Genomic DNA, 13,722 nt, shown 5'->3' with positions numbered 1-13,722 from the left:
CAGGACGTTACTGTGTAGCATTAGAAAAGACAAATTGGAGACGGCCGTTAGTTGGAATTTAGATCTCCTGAACAGGAGATACAAATCTATTAGGAAACAAGATCGACACCAGCCTTAAAAAAAGTGTGATAACATACAGTGTTAACTTTCCAAACAACAGCTTTTAAATATGGGCACATAATAAACATAACCAATATTTTTTTTCGAAATACGGTCAGTAAATGCATTACTCACGAACTAGATTTAACTACTTGAGGCTTAACATACTTCTTTAATAATTTAATACTCGGCTTAAAAATACTTTATAGTAATAAAAGAAGGTTTGAAAATTCTATTTAGCTCATAGACTAAAATTATTTATATGACCTAATATTCACATTGATAAAATCTGGGAATGGTTCTCACTTAATAGACGGCCAAGCCCTTAAAGTGTGTTTGTCACAAATGCACGTATTATTCTTTCAGAAAAAAGAAAACATAACCGCATATCTGGAGAAAGTTGGTATTAAGCGCATAAAGTCCAAGACCTGACAAGACTTGCCTTTAAAAATATTTATGGGGGAAACTAGACTATCTATCTATCTATCTATCTATATATTTAAATATAAAGCCAAGTGAGCTATGTTTAGGTATGCAGGGTTAAAGTATGACAATAGATCCAGGGAATAATAATAATGATTTGGATATTTGATTCTTGATCTATAGTGTACGGTACACAAATTAATTAAAAGGTATAACACTAGATGCATTTTCAGTCAACTATATCACCAGCACTTTAGCTTCGTTCCTAGAGCATTTCTCGAAAATTGGCATTCACCCCTTCTACCTAAATACATCATCGAATCGCACTAGATAAAGTTTCTGGCATATACTGATGCTATTGTACATTTTCTAATTATACTTTATATATGCATATACATTTTGACATGCTGACGGATCAGGTCCGGATGTACGGACCAGAATTGAACGCTCACATGAGTTGACACAATAGACGTGACTCTAAAACTATATCATATCCGATCTTATATATATATATTCATTATCTCAACGTTTATTTTTAGTGACTGTAGGCATTATAATACATAATATCTGCATATATGCACAGCTGAAGAACTCAGTACAGCTTACATATATGTTTGAATAAAGGTTGTTTTCTAATAGTATTATCATTAATATAAAGACATCTTGGCCAAGTCAATGCCAAGTCAGCCTGTTGTTTGGCACATAGAAATACAAGAAAATATATCAAGAGGCTATAGGAAATTATCTGCATTATACATGTGATATCTTTATTATCGCATTTGACTGGTAAAGTATTTAGCTACATGATTGGTGAACAATGTAACCTCTGATCGGTTTACTATCACTATCTTTTAGTAATACTATTTACCGACTTCATGTTTTGTCTATGCATACTTTCTGTGGCAAACTAAAATCTACAGACGCCTACACACATTATCATGCTATAGGATGCAATCCACAGATATATAAAGGTCTTATACAAGTCAGTTCAAGATCCCGACCTATGATCTGTCCGATCTTCGCACCTATAAGAAACCAGGCTTTATTAAACGGCCTTTTTCTTTTATCTTTTTTTTACCCCTCGACGATCTAACTCACTGACCAATTGAAGTCTTCGATAACATGGTTCTGTTCTAATAATTTATCTGCCATTTACAAGGTGTACCGTACCATGCTTTCCGACACAGATAAGACTTCATATACCAAAATCCTTTACGTCTAAAATAATTTGTAAATACATATATTAATGTTTATGAACAATGAATTTCACCCTAATTTTCTGAGGCTGACCAGAAAATCGGCAGTGGGAGGGAGATTTGTATCTCCGACTTCCAAGTAATACAGCAACCTATTATATTCATGAGCCACAGACTATAATAAGTACCAGCGCCACTTTGATCACAACAATCAGGATATTGGGAGTTCAAACTGCATATTTTTTTATTTTTGTTTTGCTTGGCATAATCTATAAAATAATCTATCTAGAAATGTCTGAAGAGTTAAATCCACATATTTCAGTACTTAATAATAATAATAATAATAATAAAAGGAAAAGCTTAGATGATATTGATAGCGTTTAAAAGTCGAACTATGTGGCTCACCTCTTCATCTATTGCCTGCCACGAAAGCACAGACATTCTGTTTCTGAGAGTAATTGGCCCAAGACAGATCAAGAGGTTAAAGATCATTATTGGATTATAAACCTTAAGACAGAAATTAAAGGAAGGTTCAGACTACTTTGATTGATCAATTTTTGTATATTGCTCAAAACTACATGCTATGAAAATACCAGTGCTTATGATGTAAACTGTATAACATAGTGAGCGTCTATTCTTTGTTGTATTGCTTGTTATCAAACTCAAAACCAAGCCAAACAAAATACAAAATATTAATAAAAAAAAAATAAGCAGCAGTGCCAATCAAAGCAAGCGAGTCATCAATACTCCAAAAAGGAAAAGAAGCTATCTGAATCACTTATTTTACGCTTTTATGTAAACTTAATTTTATTAATAAAAATATGTTATATAGCATTTGAATTTCTTTGTTATAGCGTCTAAACAGTGGCCTAGGTTTTCAAATTATATATTGTTATTTTTTTGTACCTTTATGTACCCAGTCAAGACGTACTTGAATTTTTCTTTCTTTAGCCTTTCTATGGATATTTACAAGCTTAGTTATGGATCATTTGAATGGAACGGTCAGGATTTATGTGTGTGAGAGAGAAATAGAAAGATTAACTTTTAAATGGATTTATAAAAATGCTATTTTAAATAGCCCAAGTTCCAGATCCTTACATTGGTTGATTTATCAAATATTCGATCGAAACTGGAGAATTTATATATACAGTCTCCAAAAGAAAAAAAAAATACCGCTGTGATGTTTAAAAGAGGAAATATCGATCGAGGGTATAAAATGGAGAACCAGACCAACTTACTTTATATAAATATTGATCATTAAGTTAATTCTCGAGTGGGTAGGTTGCGAGTAACATAGTTGGCTCCAACAAAATCAGAATAATCGATAATTTCTTATATCCTTTTTTTTTTTGATACATATGATGTGTGCCAATAATCTGCCTTTGACCTTGGAGACAAGAAAGAATCTAATCTAATTTAATATGCGTATATACTTGTGTATCAAATTTTAAACAAAATTGCACTTGATACTAATTTGTACTATTGACCTCTTTTTTCTTTTCCTTTGGTTAGAAGCAAAAAAAATCATGCAAAATCTATTGAGGGCGAGATGGGATATTGGAAACTTGGCTCATAAGTTATTTTGTTTTTACTGGATCAAACCAAGATCCACACAAATGAAGGTTGTTTTTTTATTCTTTATATCAAAATAAGAAATATATTTTGGAGAATAAAATTAAATCCAAAAAAAAGAGCAATTTGATCAAAAACTAGGAGATTAGAAGCACAGATGTTTTTTTTTGTGGTAATTTTAAGTAAGTGATCTACGAAAGACAACGTTGTAATGTACTTGATATAGCTTATTTAATTGAACTGTGCATATTTTGCAGTAAAATGTATAGTCATTAAATAGGTTTAATTATTTTACAATTAATTAAATAAATAAATCCATGTATCTATCCAAGATTCAACTCAAAATATAAAGAAAGAAGAAACTACCTTGAAAAGAGTACAATTTTTTTGTACTTAAAGATGATTTGTTATTTAAGCAGAAAAGTCTTTTAGAATCATAAGTTTGCTTGGCCTATTTTATTACTTGACATTGTTCTTGTACAGGAAATGAAAAGCATATAATAAAAATGGATATTGGACAATAACTTACCTACACTTGTTACTTTAATCCAAAGAACTCGGACAAAGCATATCAATATTTGTCTCTACTCATCCCTTGCCCCTTTATTTCTTTATTTTCCTACTAAGGGGTGGTTACAAAGAAAGGGGTGGTTACAAAGAAAGGGGTGGTTGAGGAAGAAGAAGAGGAGGAGGAGGTACAGAAAGAGAAATTGTGTTCTTTTTAGTATCACATTCAATCTTCTGGATAAATGCAAATTAGTAATACCCGTGGTGACCGGATACAAAAGTGTACCAGGGTCACGTGAATAGTCTACAAAAGACATACTGTAGTTGAGGTTTCCAGAAGTAAGGCGTGTGAATATGCGAGTTATTCTAGGGTTGTTACTGTTACTGTTACTGTCACTGTTACTGTTATTTTCTTTCTTTTTTTTCTTTTGGCTTGATTATTGATTATATTCTATTTTTCTTCTTGTTCACTTTTTCTTGACAATGTTTGCAGGCCGATTTATTAAGCCTTTGATGGCCGTAACGCGCGTACCTCTTGCACGTCAGACCATCACTACCATTGCACCACGCGTCAATACATTCTGGATTCAATCGGCCTCTCGTGCATATTCGACATCAAACCTTGAAGGAAATAAGAATGGCTTTATTGTATTTGAAGATATTCAAAAGCTCATAAAGGAGAATGACAAGGTAGATTTATTATAATAATAATTATCCTTTCTTTTTTTTTTCTTTTTTACTCCTAATTTATTATTATTATTATTATTATTATTGCCTATTTCTCTTCTAATAGTCACGACATTTGAGCTTATCTTCTATTATGTGTATTATATCTCTGTATTGTTTCCCTTTGTAGAACTGTCATATCATTGACGTACGTGAACCCTCTGAAGTTATTCAGGGCAGTATTCCTACATCAAATAACGTTCCCTTGGTATGAAATTAAAGCCCAACCAACCAACCAACCAAAAAAAAAAAAAAAAAAAAAAGACAAAGACAAAGCAGGGGATGATCGATCGGGGAAAAAATAAATAGAAAAGGTTGTTTCTGAATATGTTTTTATTTATTTTTAATAGAGTCAATTTGTGGACGCATGGCAGAGTTCTGATGATTCATTTGAAAAGAAGTTTGGGTTCAAGAAGCCTAGTGAAAAGGAAACATTGGTAGTGTATTGTATGGCTGGTATCCGTAGTGCAAGAGCTGCTGATTATTTGAGACAGAGTGGTTTTGAAGAGTAAGTCTGTTTTTTTTTCTGCTTGAGATTTGTTCAAACTTTAATGTTAACAATAATGATTTTCGTGTGTTACAAGTGTCCGTAATTATGCTGGTAGCTGGGCTGATTATGCCGAGAAGTCTCGGGCGTGAGATGTGATACGACTTTGAAGCAGTCTAGATTGATTGCAGCCAACTTCTCTCCTTGATTGACATCCCTGGAGAACTAAAAGAAAAAAAAGAAAAGTTTTTTTAGAAAAATAAATAATTTAGTGTGATCACACACTGACACACACAAACACACACAAATGGGCCTTACACACATACACAACCCCTTCTCTTTCTCTTCTTATTTTCTTTCCTTCTTTCATTTCAGTTCATTTCTCTTGCTTTCTCTCTCTCTCTCTGTGTGTGTGTCTTTATATACATATACATATATTCTTTCCTTTCTCTACTTTGGAGTCTATTGGCAGACCCTTATTTGGAATCATCTATCTTACTTGTCTTTACCGTCATCATCACAACTACTACTACAAACTAATAATAATAATAACAATATCATCATCAATGGGGCTTTGTTTATCGTCCGAAGAAAGAGCTGAACGTAATCACAGCAAATCAATTGATCGGACGATCAAGAAAGACGGTGTGAAACTAAGAATGGAGTGCAAGATCTTGCTTCTAGGTACTTTTCGGCCCCCCCAGCCTCTCCCATATATTATCCTTAAAAAAATTATTATTATAAAATAAGGCTACATTTATTTATTTATTTATTTATTTATTTGTCTATAATTCAACACTCTGTAACTAGGCAGTGGAGAATCAGGCAAATCAACCATCGTTAAACAAATGAAAGTAATTCACCAGAACGGATACACTGAAGACGAGCTTTACACCTGGCGATCAACAGTTTACAAAAACATCATAGAATCTGCTCAGGCAATTGTGGCAGCTATCAACAAGTACGAATACGAATACCAAAACGAGAAGAATAAGGCAAGTCGAGTTGTGCTTTTTTTTTTTATTTATTTTTTATTATTATTATTTGGAGGCTCCTTGCTCATATATACAAAAGAACGAGCCCCTCTCTATTAATGCTATCAGCCTTTTTTATTTTTTTTTATATATATAATGATAATGATGATAATAATAATAATAAGTTCTATTTATTTAATACAGTGTCATGCAGAACGCATTGCAAGCTACTTGTTAGGAAATAACACAAATGTCGTTCTTGATAAAGAAATTGTGATTGCTATCAATTGCATATGGACAGATGAAGCAGTTGCAAAGTTACTGGACCAGGAGTCTAGTGGCTTTTATCTTATGGATTCTGCATCTTAGTAAGTAATCTGTAAAGAATATATACAAAGATACAATACAATGCAATACAATACAATTATTTAACTAACTAATAATACTCATCAACAACAACAAAAAAAAAGTTTCTTTGATGAAATTAAGCGGATAGGAGAATCAGATTATCTTCCAACCACACAAGACGTCTTGCAGGCAAGATCAAAGACTACAGGAATAACAGAAACCCGCTTCTCGGCAGACACCTTTAATATTCAGTAAGGTCACACTGCATAAAATAGAAAAAGGAAGGAAGAGAAAGAAAGACAGACAGAAAGAAAGAAAGAAAGAAAGAAGCCCGATATTCAACCCGTTCCTTATTATTACTATTATTATATTTTATAGCATGTTTGATGTTGGTGGACAACGATCAGAACGTAAAAAATGGATCCATTGTTTCGAGGCAGTAACTACAATCATATTCTGTGTATCGCTGAGCGAATATGACCAGACACTTCTTGAAGAATCTCGACAAGTAAAGTGGCTTTTGATAATTTTTGTATATATGTATATTAACCTCAACCTCAACCTCAACCTTTACTATTATATTATATTATATTATATTATATTATATTATTTTATTTTAGAATCGCATGATGGAAAGTCTGGTGCTATTTGAATCAGTGATTAATAGCCGTTGGTTTATCCATACATCCATTGTTCTCCTTCTAAACAAGGTCGATGTACTAAAGGCTAAACTTCCAAAAGTTCCTCTTGAGCGATACTTCCCTGACTATAAAGGTGGGTTGTATTTGCCTATTATATCTATATTTTTATTTTTATTTTTATTTAACTTGTTTATTTATCTATTAATGCTTATAGGTGGTAAAGATTATCTGAGCGCAGCAAGGTACTTTGACTGGCGGTTTAAACAAACGAACCGGGCCAACTTGAGGATCTATACCCAGTAAGTCAAGTCAAGTCAAGTCAAGCCAAGACAAGTCGAGTCGAGTCGAGTCGAATCGAGTCTTCTCTCCCTCTATTCATTAACATGTTAATATGTATATATCTGTAAAAACTCATGTTGCGATATTTCTCCTCTTTAGTTGTACTCAGGCGACCAGTACATCAAACGTATGTTGAATAAAAAACCCCCCCCCCCCCCCCCCCAAAAAAAATAGAAATCTACAGAGCCTAACACACAAATACACAAATACCTCTTTCTCTCTTTTGACTATAGATCCGCGTTGTATTTCATGCTATCAAAGAGACAACATTAAGAAATTCACTTCGAGAGTCTGGCATGTTGTAACGTATACAGGCAGACACATACACATACACATACATATATACATACACATTATTGCTTTACATCACATTACATACATACATATACATACAGAAAGAAAAATCAAGCTTTTCTCTCATTCTCTCTCTCTACGACAGAAAGCTATGGTCAGCTCGGCCAAGCTGCATGCATATTATGCACCCTTTGTACCAAATTTAACTTTCCACTACATTTCATTGCTCCTATTTCTCGATAATATTGGTGAACAGGCCCTCTCTATACTCCCCCCCAACCCCTTTTGATCTCTCCTTCCTTTCCTCCATATCTATCAATCTATCAATCTATTCTCTCACTCTTTCCATTTACTTCACCCCCCATTTTCCATTTTTCTTTTGTATAAAATAAAAAGCCACAACCAAGCAACAATTAAAATATACATACACATATATATATATATATTTGCAACAGCAAAAGACGGTCTTGTTTTTTTATTACACATCCGAAAAATACATAAAGCTAGTTTAGGAGTGGTCTGTCTGTTTAGGCAGAGGCAGCAGCAACGGCCTTCTTGGGGGCCTGGGAACCTAATATAATTTTTTTTTGTTAATTCACATGTAGTTTGCTTTGATAAACTGTTATTCATCACTTACCCTCACGGAAACCGTTCTTGAAGCGGCGGTGAACCTCCTTCAAGTGACGCATGCGACCGGTACCGGTGGTCTTTCTGCGCTGACCCTTCTCGGACCAGTTGACTAATTGTTATATATATATAAAAATAAAGAGAAAAAAAGTAATATTCAATTTGGTTAAAATAATAATAAAGTAAACATTTGATATACAGATTATGTACACGCAGTTTCTTGTTTAAATGCATTTAATTTAATTAAACCAACAATAATATAATAATACTTACAAGATCTGATCTTAGCAGCGGGGTAGCCGCACTGAGCACAGGTCTTCTTCTGGTTGTGGAAGGAGCGTCTGCCACAACGACGGCAGAGAGTGTGCGACTTGGTGTGACGCTTACCAAACGAAGAGGTACCCTTGGACTATATAAAAAATTTTCTACCGTTAAAATTCTGGTCTTGGATAACGGAAGTTTAGGCTTTGGGTTCCAGATGAATGCGAGTCGTTGAGGATGGTTTGTTGATGTCGTGGATGCATTGTATTGTCTCTTTATTAGGGAAGTTGGTATTCACATTGTTGTTGATGATGATGGTGTAATCGTTTATTCTTCAATGCCGTATTTGGTAAACAAAATGCTTTGTATTTTTTTCTCGTTTTGTTCAGCATTCGTAAGGATTTATATAAATATAAAACCACTAATCCGCGAAATAACTTTGGATTGTAACTCCATATTCAAATCACGCAAGAGTATATATATACACATGCATGCATGTAATTTCTTTTGTTTCTACAGGTTGTAACAAAGAGATCTCAAGCTCCAAAAAAAAAAGATAGTTGAACTTTGCTCTTCTTTTTTTTCCATTTCTTTCTTTATTGTTGTGGCTGTGGGTTGTGGTTTGTTTTCGGTCGATTTTTTTTGTTGAAAAAAAAAGAATATCCATCTGTTCATCCATTCATCCATTTACTCTGATCATTCATCTGGTACTGTCGTATTGCCCTGGTGGTATTAGGAAGAAGGGGAGGGGTAGTTCACACATACCATTCTGGTTGATGAAGATGGACCACGTAGAAGGAGGGATGTCGGATGAATGCAAGGCCCCGCCGTATAAGCTTGGCCGCCCGCAACGTGCGGTGGCTGAACACTTGGCCAATCATTATTGCGTGTCGATTGACGTCAAGCGAAAAAAATCAATTGCTCTCCAACTGACTGGTTTATCCAAAAAAAAAAATATACACACACCCACACAGAGAGAGTAAAAAAAAAAAAAAGAAAAAAAAAAGACCCAGTCCATCCTCTCCCCCCTCTCCTCCACTTCACCTCACCCTTCTCACCCTCCCTTTTTATATGTATATAGTTTTCCTTTCAACTATTTTCTATACTCACCCCAAACACCCTCTTTAGTTTTAGTAGTCTTTTTATATCAGATTATTAGGTGGTGTATATTATGCCCTGCAAAATATATAGTGTATAAAACCATATTTATATATATTTCCTTTGAGAGAGAGAAAAGTATTGCAATTAAAGAAGTATAAATTATAAATCTAGACTTGATTTGGGTGGTAAAAATGTGCTCTTTATTCTTTTTTTTTCTGAGAGTATTTGTAAAGCAGAAGCAAAAGTTGAAAAGAACAAGAAAAGACAGTGTCTTGATTATATCGCTGTTGTAAGATGTAATGTACACTTGGTTACATACTTCAGATTGTTGCATGCAGATATACGTAGATACATGTATGCACGCCTAGAATTGATGAATATATATTTCTGTATTCTATTGATTTTAGACAGGTGTCTTTATTAGAAAGGAGGAGGAGGAGGAGGAGTAGGAGTTGAGACCCTTCATGAATAATAGGCTTCCAGAATAATATATCGTTTAGGTGAGGTTAGTTGCGCCATACATTTGCCCCTCCTCCCCTTTTACTCACTCACTTACTCACTCACTCACTCAATCTTGATGAAAAGGTTTCTTGTTGAAAAAATCTTTGATGGTTTTAACCACTCTGTCAAGAATAATCATAATAATCATAAAACACTTTAGTTAGCCCCTTCTACCTTTCTCCTTTTTCTATATTTCTTCTCCTTTGGTGCGTGTGTATGATTATGAGATTTCATAATATAAGTTTCTTTGATAGTTTCGTGCTTAAATGTACCCAAAATAGTTAACATTTTTTTTATTATTTATTTTTTACTTTCTTATCTTTATTATCAAATGTAGACTGTCATTTAAGCAAATATACCTTTTATATATCTCCTTGATCATTAACCTTTATACTTTCTCTTGGCATCCTACAAGCACAACAAATTGAGATTTCTTGTTGTTGTTTTGGAATAAGATATTAGTGAAAAAGCTTGGTATCATTGCTGAAATTATAAGATAATAATAATAAAAAAAAAAGTCAAAAAGGCCATGTATAAAACATCATTTGAGATAACAATTCTTTGTCAAATTCATGGATCTAATCCTAATTCCACCTACTAATATTATCTACCATGAGGCTTACTTATCCAGTCTTTGCACATACACACACATAGTTGCCATTTTTTTTCTCGTCTCTCCTTTCGTGTATGTGTGTGCATATATATTCATGCTTTATGGTCGCTATGTCCATATAAACCCAAGTGACACGGTCCAAATTACTTTATGGCGGGATGGTCTGACCGTACCAATTTGAATGTTCTTTAAAGAAAAAATAAAAATAAAAAATAAAGGGGAAATCAGGGTGACGAATTATCATCCAATATTAAGCAAAAACTCTTATTGTTCTTATGCATACATCTTTCTTGATTGATCGTGTACAACCCACTTGACTTTGATGATCGATGAATTAAAAGAGATATATATATATATATAATAAAAAGGAGAAAACAAAACTAAAAGAATCTCCCTTAATTATCACTTTTTATTATCATTGCTATGTACTTTGAAAGAAGGGATATGTTGTGAGTCTGTATTGAATATCATGGCTGATTTTTTTTTTAAGAAATAAATATGAATTGAAATGGTTTTAACAATTTGAAGCACAAAACAAGAATATTCTTTCTATAAATTAAGGTTTGTAGATCTTGGACAACTACAGAACAAAAGAATGCCATTGATCTTAAAGGTCAATATTAACATTAACAGTAAACTCAAAGCTCAATTTTAGTGGTATTATTGCCAAGATAGTAAACCCAAATACTTGTCATTACTGTTAGCATTAAATAACTTGCCCTATATTCCTTTTACCATGAGCTTTGTTCTCTCTTGTGTCATTAGTTGGTCAATACAAATGTGCTAATTGAACGGAAACACAAAAGGGTATTGTGAACAGAGCAAGCCGTCTTGACAGAAGCAGGATAATTTGTGATCTATTCAGATTGATCGAATATGGTGGTAAAGTTGTGAGTGTTGTCAGATGACGTTCTGTTCTTACACCCTAATAAAATAAAACAGTGTCACTTTCCCATAAATACACCTCTTCTATCTTTTGTTCTTATCACACTATTTAAAAGAGCCAAAATCATATTGAACATAAAATCATGTTTTGGATTCCAAGAGGATGGTGCTAGCTGTCATACTGGGACCCTTACACAACATGGTTGGAAACCCCTAAAGAAATCAAATGCTTTGACTAGTGGCTATCCCAAAATTCAAGAGACAAAAAGTTTAAATGGACAACTTTCAAGATATCAAGGCTCGTTGTGATCACACCTTGTAGTAATATTTCTTTTTTTTTTCTCTTTATTCTACAATATATATGTAAAAACATAAAAATTCATCCTATTCAACCGTGTTCTTTTCCCCCCTAGAATATGAAGTATAATAGAAACTGATGTGTAGTCTATTCGACACTAGAAATCAAAACGTCTGGCAATGATTTCTCTATGAGTGTATTGGCATGCCTTCCCTTCGCTGCCATATCAGACATGCCTGAACAAGGCACACAGTATCAGCAAAAAAGTTACCTACCAAAGCTGATAACATTTTGTAATGCATAATCTCTTCAGAATGAGTATTGTCAATTCACACCAAAAACTCCTTTCAGAATAATGAAAATAACATTGTCATCATGCCCTCACATGTTCGGCGTAATTGTCATTCACCTAGCAGCGTCATCTTTGATGTCACTAACTATAAGGCGATTACCCAAGAAGGGTTCATTGCACTAGTCCACGACCAATACCCATCTCGCTGCTGTATGTTTTTTTTTAACAAAAAAGACCCTCGTCACCTTCTAAAGATTAACTTTTTCGCTTAAGGATGATATGAGCATGTACGAGACCAGTGCCTTCGGAATCAATCCAAGAATTCGTGTCCTCGCAAAGAATACCACAATACCGACAGTTCCGTTCCAGAGATCGAGATGCCTGAGGCTCCCTCACACCCTGGCTACGACGCACCTAGTAACACAACTTGATTCTAAGAGTGCTCGTGTTGCCGCACAAGAGGTTGTGGTCAACGAACTCGCTGCGCAAGAAGCCGTGGCTAGAAAAAATGTTGCCCAAAATACTCAAAGAGCGAATGTCCGCCTAAAATAAAGCCACTGCACTCGTGGCCAACTATGCTGCTGGAATTTCCGCCAAACAGCTTGAAATATCCATCTTGGACGCTACCCTAGCACGCTTAGCATAGGCTGCGGCTCTAGCCACACAAAACAAAACGGAGGCTATCCTCGCTGCCCTTGCTGCACAAAACTCTTCTCCTGTTGACTTCACCGGTAATACAGCTCTCAATTCTGGTAAGCTTTTGATCTCCTCCTCCTCCCTGTTCCCACCAAGTATGCGCAAACTCTCAAAAACCTTCTACTTCCCCGTAAAAAGATAATGATATCCGGTGTCGCAATACAATGCTTTCATTGTTTCTCTTCTTTAGCATTATGACAGCGGAGATCTTTCTCGTACACTTTTGCCCTTATTGTCAGAACAATAAAAGCACATCGAATACGTTGAGAAAGCATTTAGAGAGCATTCACACTCTAAAGTGCAAATTCAAAAATGAACGTCGTAAATCAACAAAAGAAATTACTTTTGTGACAAATCATACAAACAAGTCTCGAACTTGTCTTGGTTGCTGCTACTGTAAGATGTATTTTGACGATGTAGCAGAATCCCAAAAGCATATCGAAAACGGCCATGTTATAATGACAACAGTAAGACATTTGAATGAAACGATCAATGCTTTGCCTGTCTTCACATCTTGACAACCAAACCTTCCGTTCTCGAAAATATAAGGTCGTGAATGTAAATGCAACCAGTACGCCCGATGTCAATAATACAAAAGTACGAGAGGAATAGATTAAAGAATTGTAAGCAAGAATCGAACCGATAAATATAGCTTCGACAATTACTTTCTTTGAGAGAAAAGAAGAAGAGATTATAAAATATTATTTTTTAATGAGAGTGAATAAAAGAGAAACTGATATTAAATTTATAAAAAATAAATAAATCATAGAAGAAATAGAAATGCAGTATATGGCTGTTTATGGTACTGTGTGTGAAGTAATATTTAATAGATTGACACAATC

General features: G+C 34.3%; 4 protein-coding genes across 4 annotated transcripts; 3 read left to right on the top strand and 1 right to left on the bottom strand.

Annotated features, from left to right (window-relative positions):
* The first annotated feature begins 4,298 nt into the window (after positions 1-4,298).
* Positions 4,299-5,305, top strand: PHYBLDRAFT_158089 (hypothetical protein). The gene is made up of 4 exons (XM_018433729.1): positions 4,299-4,487; positions 4,654-4,731; positions 4,874-5,031; positions 5,108-5,305. Exons 1-4 carry the CDS (start codon positions 4,311-4,313, stop codon positions 5,160-5,162), a joined length of 468 nt encoding a protein of 155 aa, XP_018295193.1. The 5' UTR covers positions 4,299-4,310; the 3' UTR covers positions 5,163-5,305.
* A 271-nt stretch (positions 5,306-5,576) lies between these two features.
* PHYBLDRAFT_79016 (hypothetical protein) lies at positions 5,577-8,028 on the top strand (the record flags this gene model as incomplete). Its single annotated transcript, XM_018443412.1, has 9 exons — positions 5,577-5,694; positions 5,821-6,017; positions 6,189-6,352; positions 6,455-6,583; positions 6,711-6,840; positions 6,953-7,106; positions 7,188-7,272; positions 7,412-7,439; positions 7,546-8,028. 9 exons carry the CDS (start codon positions 5,577-5,579, stop codon positions 7,615-7,617), a joined length of 1,077 nt encoding a protein of 358 aa, XP_018295286.1. The 3' UTR covers positions 7,618-8,028.
* Positions 8,029-8,042: 14 nt separating this feature from the next.
* Positions 8,043-9,278, bottom strand: PHYBLDRAFT_131879 (hypothetical protein). Its single transcript, XM_018429449.1, has 4 exons — positions 9,260-9,278; positions 8,507-8,642; positions 8,244-8,345; positions 8,043-8,177 (listed from the first exon to the last, which is right to left on the bottom strand). Exons 1-4 carry the CDS (start codon positions 9,260-9,262, stop codon positions 8,134-8,136), a joined length of 285 nt encoding a protein of 94 aa, XP_018295192.1. The 5' UTR covers positions 9,263-9,278; the 3' UTR covers positions 8,043-8,133.
* A 2,989-nt stretch (positions 9,279-12,267) lies between these two features.
* On the top strand, positions 12,268-13,492 carry PHYBLDRAFT_165641 (C2H2-type zinc finger transcription factor; the record flags this gene model as incomplete). The annotated part of the gene is made up of 5 exons (XM_018435272.1): positions 12,268-12,353; positions 12,439-12,721; positions 12,831-12,936; positions 13,019-13,347; positions 13,430-13,492. 5 exons carry the CDS (start codon positions 12,268-12,270, stop codon positions 13,490-13,492), a joined length of 867 nt encoding a protein of 288 aa, XP_018295191.1.
* Between the last annotated feature and the right edge of the window lie 230 nt (positions 13,493-13,722).

This window comes from Phycomyces blakesleeanus, assembly GCF_001638985.1.
Source record: "Phycomyces blakesleeanus NRRL 1555(-) unplaced genomic scaffold PHYBLscaffold_5, whole genome shotgun sequence".
In the NCBI taxonomy this organism is placed as follows: Eukaryota; Fungi; Mucoromycota; class Mucoromycetes; order Mucorales; family Phycomycetaceae; genus Phycomyces; species Phycomyces blakesleeanus.
This window is presented reverse-complemented; position numbering and strand designations above follow the sequence as displayed.

What these genes read in the sequence shown, in the direction of transcription:
- PHYBLDRAFT_158089 (XM_018433729.1), top strand. Translation starts at nt 4,311, where the DNA reads ATGGCCGTAACGCGCGTACCTCTTGCACGTCAGACCATCACTACCATT. An exon ending in TCATAAAGGAGAATGACAAG is followed by an intron (nt 4,488 to 4,653) that starts GTAGATTTATTA and finishes TTCCCTTTGTAG; the next exon opens with AACTGTCATATCATTGACGT. An exon ending in AGACAGAGTGGTTTTGAAGA is followed by an intron (nt 5,032 to 5,107) that starts GTAAGTCTGTTT and finishes GTGTGTTACAAG; the next exon opens with TGTCCGTAATTATGCTGGTA.
- PHYBLDRAFT_131879 (XM_018429449.1), bottom strand. An exon ending in CGCTGCTAAGATCAGATCTT is followed by an intron (nt 8,346 to 8,506) that starts GTAAGTATTATT and finishes TATAACAATTAG; the next exon opens with TCAACTGGTCCGAGAAGGGT. An exon ending in CAAGAACGGTTTCCGTGAGG is followed by an intron (nt 8,178 to 8,243) that starts GTAAGTGATGAA and finishes AAATTATATTAG; the next exon opens with GTTCCCAGGCCCCCAAGAAG.